Below are 8,440 nucleotides of genomic sequence, written 5' to 3' on the forward strand. Positions count from 1 at the left end.
TAATAGCAGTAGAGTTAAAATGGGGAGATTCAGTTTTCACCAGCTGCAGCCATGGTTTATTAAACATACATGTCAGATCTGTATCTTATTATTTATTTAACATTTATTCATACATAATTGATAGGCAGAGCACACATTATCTTTAATACTTTGTTTGTTGTTACCTTTGCCCATTACAGTTTGGGTGAAGTATCATTTACAATTTCTATAGTTTTATTTATTTTGACCCTAAAAAGATTCAGATTTTTTGGGGGATTATTGCAGAAAATAACTTCTATGCAAACAAAAGTTGTTTTTAATTAGGCTACACATTTAGTTCAGCAAGATAATCTTCACAAATTAACACCAATTTCTGAGTAGCGTAAATGCAATTGGCAGAAATAAAAAGCTAACGTAAGGCTATGAGCAAACTACACTGCTGTTGCATGACTTCACGTCACCACCACTAAGCTTCCATCTTGTATTTCGATTCCAAGCTCTTGCCTTTTCTACAAAAGCCTTTTCTTTTAGTGTTCCCTGATATAGCTTGTGGTCATGGCTGTGTCATTTGCCAGTCTTAAAATCTTTAATCTACAAGTTGGAAAGTTTTAACTACAATAGTTTGCAAGAGTGCAACAAGGCTGTAAAGGCAGACTAGTATTGTGATGATAATTATTTTTTGTACAATCATCTGTTATTGCCTGAATTGTTCAAAGTCATAAAGGGACTTATCACCGCTTTTTCTTTTACTGCCTAAACAATACGCCCTCTGCTCTGTCTGTGTTTCCTAAGGAGCCAGCAGCATAAATGTACTGTGCTCTATTGTTAAATATCGACAGGAGTAAGCCAAAACTAAAGAGAAAGTATATTTGAAAACTCAATTGTTGTTTTTTTCCATTGTTTCTGCTCAGGTTTGGAAATTGTGCAAGGCCAGAGGAAAGCCATTGATGATTCAATTCTTGATGCCTCCAACCTTCTGGCTATTCTACCTGAAGTTGAGCGAGACGATGTGGATGTGGTTTTTGAGATCAAGCGTTTCCCTGACCACGGTCGTATCACCCTGGGTGGCCAGGACCTGCCCCGTAATGCCCCATCCTTCATGCAAGAAGATGTTACCCAGGGAATGCTGGAGTATTTCCATGATGACTCGGGGGCCCCGTCTGACAGCTTCTCTTTCAGAGCCCGTCTAAAGTCTGAGGGTCAGGATTTGGCCTCACCTGCCGAATCTGTGGTCCTGGAGGAGATGTTTAACATCTCAATCAAACGCCGCGGCTCTGACTCCCCCGAACTGGTCACTATAGACATGCTCTTGGAGGTTCTTCAAGGCTCCATGACCCTTTTGACTCAGAAGCATCTTAACACTCAAGACGAGGACAGCCCGCCAGATGAGGTGCACTTCAAAGTTACCAAGGCCCCTGGCAACGGTCATCTGGTTGACTCCCTCACAATGGACCCCATCTCTGGGTTCACACAGGAGATGGTGAATCGTGGGCAGGTGGGCTTCTTCAGCGATGGCAGTCTTGCCGGTGGATTTATGGAATTCATTGTGTCGGATGGAGAACACCAAACAGAGCCACACACGCTCCACATCGGCGTCCTTGCTCGCACCTTGTTCCTTGACAAAGCTCCTGAGATCAAGGTGAAGCAAGGCGATGATGAGACCCTGGTGACTGAGGAGATGTTGAAGGCCACTACTGGAGGCCCTGTTGAGGAGGACATCCTTTACAAGATCACAAGTGTACCTAAGTATGCAGCTGTCATGGTAGATCGGCAGCCTACATCCGCCTTCACCCAGAAACAGATCAAAGAGGGAAGAGTCAGTGTCCGCTTTGTTAAGTCCACTTCACCTCGAGACAGTGTTGCATTTGTGGCCCGTAGCAGGGCTGCAAATGTCTCCTCTGTCCTCAACATCACGGTCCAGCCTCTGGCCAACATCGCTCAGGATCCTCTCTTACCCCAAGGTGCTCTTGTCCAATTGGACAGGAAGCTCCTGGATGCCACTCCCCTGGCAAACAAGACCAGAACCTCTCCAACATTCACAGTCATCCAACAGCCCCGCGGGGCTCGCTTTGTGAGGTCTGGAGGTCCTGGTGCAGGTCAGCCAGTTGACACATTCAGCCAGAAGGAACTGGATGAGGGGCGAGTAGCTATGGAAATCCTGAATAGCGCTCCTGGATCACAAGGTAGTGTCAGTCAGGACGAGGCCCGCTTCCTGCTCAAAGCCCATGGGGTTCCTCCAGCAGAATGTGTGCTTTCCTTCCAGACAGGCCCCTACAATGCTTCTGGGGTCTACCCTGTCACTCTGTTGAGGATTCCCTCAGAAGCCCCATCAAAGGACAGTAATGACCTCCCTGGTGCTGGGTCGCCTCGTTCCACCTCAGCTAGCCCCAAATTGAGCGGCAACATGGACTGGCCTTATGGAGATGCCCCCACAACAACATCTTCTGGCTCTAACGCCCATGGGAAAACACATGTTCACCGGCGCAGCAACTTCTGGTCTATTCTCATACCGATCCTGGTAATTCTTCTCCTCTTATTGCTGGCAGCCATCTTGGCCTACTACCTGATCCGTAAAAACAAAACAGGCAAGCACAACGTCCAGACCGCAGCAACCAAGCCTAAAAACGGGGAGGTGGCCAGCGCGGAAACCTTTCGCAAAACTGACCCAGCCAATAACATCCCCATGTCCAACATGGACTCCAAAGACGCAGACCCGGAGTTGTTGCAGCACTGTCGGACAACGAACCCGGCCTTGAAAAAGAACCAGTATTGGGTCTGAGACATTTTGAGATAAGACACAGAGGGAGATGCTCCTCAATTGTTTTGAAGTCTCCTGAAATCATTCCTCTCAGTATTAAAGACCTCTTGCCACAGCAGTTCAAATGAAAATCATGTTTTGACACCATTTGTTATTTACTTATCTCAACATAACTGTGGACAAATTCTCAGGCAATGAAACACTGAATACTTATTGGCAAAGAAAGAGGCACTTGCTTATCTAAGGAGGCTCAGGCCATGTCTATTTATTTTAGTTTTATCATTCCTCTTGTCAAAGGGCACAAATGAAGACATAAACATGCCAAGTGTTTGCAAAAAGTATGGTGGGTGTGCTCTGTCATTGTATTCCATATGATATCATAGGCCTATATTATTCATTTCAGTGGATAGGTGAGCTATAGTCTTTGTGATGTTTTGATTTTAGTTTTTCATTCATCAGAAAAGTTGATAAGCCTTGTACATAGATGATGAGGTAAATATATGCTGTATTATCGAGAAGTTGAAAAACTGCCTCTTTGCATTTTCTCTTTTATTTTTCAATACTTTTAAGGTACCATTGTATTATGTTTCTCAGGGCTAAATTCAGTTTAAAGGAATAGTACAACATTTTGGAAAATACGTGAATTCACTTTTATTTCAGAGAGTTACTGTAGATTAGAAGATTGATTCCACTCCAATATTTGCCTGTTAAATACTAAGCTACAGCAATGAGATGTTAACTTTGCTAAATCTAAGGGGGAAACATCTAAGCTGGTTCCATTCAAAGGTAAAGTCAGTCAGTCGCCCTACGCATCGAACTATGACTTAACGTGGCCATAGTTATAGCAGGAGTGAATGAGAAAGTCAGGTTACATTGGTTAAAGAGTGAGAAGGTTCAAAAAAGATATAGAATTAAATAGTTACATTTTTTTCCACATGTCATGTATGAAAATATCCAAAATGAACACTGTAAGCAGACAAGTTGATTACTATAAGCACAATATTATAACAGCAAATGTATAGGACTGATTCTGTTCCAAGCTTTTTGATCAATATAATCGGTTGATCTCTGTAACTGTGAACATGCGGTCTAAACTTAACCAAGTTGTTTCCTATGAAAACGGGAGTTTATTTTGAAAGGACAGTGTATGCATGTAATAAAGAGGAAATTGACATGTGGAAAACTGGCGCTAGAGGGGTACCAAGAGCGCCATAGTTTGACGCGTAGGGCCACTGATGAAGCTGTCATAATAGGCGAGTTGGGAGTGAAAACGTAAGCTCTCTAACCAACATGTTATTTACAAGAAGACCAGAAGTTGTGGTTTTATGTGGGGTTATATGCCAGAGTATTTCTTGGCTGGACGCAGTGACTTCCTGAACCAGGCTAGCTGAAACAAGCTAGCTGTCTGTCTGTCTTCTGCTATCCTCAGCTAACTGTCTCTAGGCTGTAGCTTCATATTTAACGGACACATATGACACTTTCTTCTTGTCTAACTCACAGTTAGAGAGCAAAATAACAAAAAATGTCAAACTATTACTTTACCGTCATCACAGATTTACATTTTAGTAGTATTCTTTTGTGTGGAAAGAGGAGAACTTAATAATAAAAACTGTTTAAAATGAAAAAGTTGTTGCGACAACTTGCGCAGGTTTGATTGAATTTAGCTCCGAGTTATGTCATCATCTGTCATATGTTATTATTTCTGCATGCTTCCAAAGTGCTTGTAAATATTCACTGGACTGGCACAGCACTGACCGCAAACCTACAGAGTACACAGTTTGTAGACCACAGGCAGGAGGTTATTTTGGTAGCGTTGGTCTTTAAAACATCCGTATTGGCTGACAGGCACGGTTGAGGTCATCTCCAACTGGGATGTTTCCAGTTTCCAAGTCTGCAATTAAGAATTTATAAAAGCTAGTTGGTGCTAGGAGGGGGGATAATGAATAAAATGCTCCATGGTTTAGCTAACATTGTTGGGGAAAATAAAGATATTTACAGAGTTTCTTTTTAAATCTTCACAGCTATTTTTTTTATTTTAAGCATTCCATATGTAAGCTAAATATACAAACTGTCATATATTGAAATTGTGAGATTTTCTACCTTTTTTTCGACTTTTTTTGTATGTTGAAACTAAGATTAGTGTTGCTGTCAATCAGTCTCTTTTTGTTTCTGTTGGGGCGTCTTTATCGTCACTCTGACCTGTGACGGTTATCTGGTTGTTGAATGTTGAGTGAAGTACTTAAGGTGAAGTAGAAAGTATACAATGAGAAAACCAGATACGTTTTTTTTAATCCACTTAAGAAAAGAAAGACTCAACTATTTTGTTTTCTAAAAGGTGTTTGACTATTTGCTGTACATTTCTTTTCTCAAACTGTATACCGATGACACCTTATTCTTTGTTAGTCATATACTGAATATTGAATAGTTTCTTTGCAGTATTCTTCTATTGAACTTATATTTTTGTAGTGTTTTGAGAACAGGAAATGTGGGTAGAGATTTTACAGACAGCACAGAGCTCAGGAAGTAATGTGTTTAAGTAGACTGTCTATTTACAGTGACATCTTTAACAGATAGCTGAAATAAATATATTGGTTTCTCCTCCAGGAGATCACATCCACATCTTACCAGTTTTATGTGTAAATATTTGTTTTTTCAGTAAGACTTTTGGGCTTGATTAACATCTCGAAATATATATATATCATGATTTGTACATGTAACCACATTTAATTAGATTGATCAACTGCAAAGTATGCCTTTGTCTATGTTTGTCTGTCTCTTTTTTTACGTTTGTGTGTGTTTGTTCAGGTGCCCGTCACTCTTCTCCTGTCTGCTTATCGAAGGCTGAGTTCATGGCAGAGTTTCATCACCACCCCTCATTTCTCCTTATTTATTATTTCTGTCACTCCCCATACATCAAATCATACTCAAGTTATGTACTTTGTCAGAGATTAATTTGTAATCTGTAAACTACAGGTGCCTTTAAAAATAATGATAATACAAAGCAATGTTTAGATTATGGAATAAGAGAATTGTCTTTTGCTGCAAAATGCCTCTGAGCTTCATCTCGGCACTAATGGAAATAAAAACGTTCTTGTAACAAAACTTGCGTTAATTGTTTTTAGTCAGTGAGTTTGTTGTACTAGTAGCAAAGCTCATCTTTAGACATTTCTTAATTTGCTTTTTTGTCCAATTAAGAAATGTTTCAAAGATCAAATATGTTTTATTACTAAAAAGGGCTGAGAAATGGGTCAATTTTTTGTACCCTCATTTATACATTACTGTTATTAATTTTACTCAGAAGCTGGAGTCTTGAGTCTTTAAAAGTGGAGTGAGCACTTAACTTGCAGTGTTGGCCTGTCTTCATTGCCTCACAAGTTTAAAACTAAATATGACATTTTAAATATTATTAAACAAAGCAAAATTCATAATTGTTCTGTGCATATAGTAACTTAAAGTCTCCCATGTTTGTTATCAGCGTCACTGGATGTTTCCAGAGCTTGACTTTTGGAGGGGCATTTGCGATTTTTGCCACTGAGTTTGGATTGGTTTACCTCTTACCAAACCTATTGACAATAAAAACAACATATGTTCTTGCTTTTCTAAACAGATGTTTTTGCTCTTTAGTTTTCTTCTGCTTTGTTGCTTTTCTGCCTGTGGTTTTGCTTTGAAAAGCACAAGAAATATTTACCTACACATTTTTCACCAGAAAATTTAAACAATAGAAAAGGCTGCCTTTCTTGAAAAAAAACATTTATTTTCATATATTTCCTTTAGTTTGTGGTAATTTAAACTCTATATGTCGCGCCCATGCAGTGATACTATAATAGCATGTGAAGAGTAGCACACAGCATATTTTATTTACTTTCAGAACAAGTGTATTCAAAGGAAAGCTTGGTGTTGTAAGCATTCTTTTTTCAACCCACATCTGTGTTACCTTTCAGCACAACATAATGACTGTATACATGCTGTTGAATTGATTATAATGTATGTGTCTTTACTTCAATATGTTATTTACAGTAATGGCCCAAGGTAAAAGCGAGAGGAAATTAGTAACAATAGACAGATTAAAATACAGTTTCCCAGAGAAAGACACAGGACTTTATATGTTATTTAATTATTTACTATAGAAATAATTTAAAGTGCTGCATCTTTCCCAGGGAAACATCTTTTCTGTCAACCTTTTGTTGTCTGCTCTCTATTGATGCTATGAGTGCTTTTGACCACCAGGAGGTGTTGGGGTGCAAACATACCCTTGAAGAAACCAGAACAGCTTTTGCAGCCATTCGACAGCATTTAACAAGGAAACATTGCTTTTCAAGGATCTCTCCGTCCGTCATTCTTTCCAGTGAATGGCCTTTGCTTTCAGTGTTTTTCTCAGTTTTGTACATTTCCCTGCTCTCCTGTTTTCTCCCGGTGTCACTAGTTACCCTCTGCTCCTATCCCCGCCGCTCATTTTACAGGTTCCATAAGTTGCATTGGCACAGCTGTTCCTCCACATGTGTCTGCTTATGTCATGGTCTCTGAGCAGTCACTGTGCTGTGGATGTCAAGTCTCGAGTTCAATATATGTAGAATTGAAATGAACAAAAATACTGTATACTCTACTGGAAAAAAATAGCATTGCTAATACATAACCAAAACAAAATGTCTCTAGCAATTGTAATCAGTTCAATTTAGGACAATCCATATCTAGAGGCAACGCTATGTTTGTCAAAACTGAAATGCTAATTTGTTTTCTGAACTTCCACGGAAAAATAAAAAATGTGAGTGATGAACAGATGTGAATGCCTGATCTGAAGATCAAACATTAAACTGAGTATTAGAAATAGCGCTATTTTGTAATAGCTTCTATTAAGAGGAGGAAAACAACTTGTAGAAGGACTTAATGTTCTGACATTAAAGGAGTGTTTGTGGTGTTGTTAATCTTGAGGAAGAAATCATTTATTTCTCCTGATACTGATTGGACACCTCCCACTGTCCAATGCAACAGATGTGCTTTCATTTCGGTATTGGAAAACATTTTGTAGCCAAATTCCCTCTCCCTGGATCATCGATTTCAGCTTCAGATTCTTCTTTTAGATTAAAATGTGTTTCTAGATGCAGAAAACCTCTTTAATGTATTTGGCCTGGTTGGAACGAATGGCCCGCTGATTGGCAGATGTTATCCTCCTAAGTCCCTAAAGACCAAGAGGAATGAAAACACACAAGGCAGGGAGGAGGAATCATCCTTCGGACCCATTTACATAATGATTGAACTCTTTGACTGTGAACATCACTGTTTAGACAAAGTGTCTCATCTGATTGTTTTTGTTTTCATTAAATTGCTTTCAGAGTTTGTTCTAGTTCTCAATATGTCAGTGACAGAATATATTATTGTCTAGTTGTGTTTGAGGATTACATACTTCTAGTTGAGGACGTGGAGTCATCAAAGGTTGTTCAAAGATGGTAGGACTGTTTGGCAATCCATTTGGGATAGAACTGCCAAAAAAGGTACCATCTGTGACACACTTCAGCCTACAGGAAATGTTCTAGATAACCCAAGTTACTTTACAAGCAAAGCATCAGGCAGTTAAGTCAGCATTATTTGCAGCCTCTTTAAATTCCATAACATTAGTTTGCTTGTTAACCTTCAATATAAGTCTGAGCCAGATTGTGTTGACATTGGCTTTAGCTCATAAAGAGTTGGCCTCATAGGAAGAGAAAT

General features: G+C 39.5%; 1 protein-coding gene across 1 annotated transcript in view; it reads left to right on the plus strand.

The window, feature by feature from the left end:
• cspg4 (chondroitin sulfate proteoglycan 4) overlaps positions 1 to 5,810 on the plus strand; it is a 66,858-nt gene extending 61,048 nt beyond the window's left edge. Inside the window, exon 11 of the mRNA XM_054620408.1 lies at positions 891 to 5,810. Coding sequence (XP_054476383.1) covers positions 891 to 2,758 — 1,868 coding nt within the window. The 3' untranslated portion in view covers positions 2,759 to 5,810. The remainder of the gene's footprint in view (positions 1 to 890) is intronic.
• The last annotated feature ends 2,630 nt before the right edge of the window (positions 5,811 to 8,440 follow it).

Source organism: Anoplopoma fimbria, chromosome 19 (genome assembly GCF_027596085.1).
Source record: "Anoplopoma fimbria isolate UVic2021 breed Golden Eagle Sablefish chromosome 19, Afim_UVic_2022, whole genome shotgun sequence".
NCBI classification, from domain to species: domain Eukaryota; kingdom Metazoa; phylum Chordata; class Actinopteri; order Perciformes; family Anoplopomatidae; genus Anoplopoma; species Anoplopoma fimbria.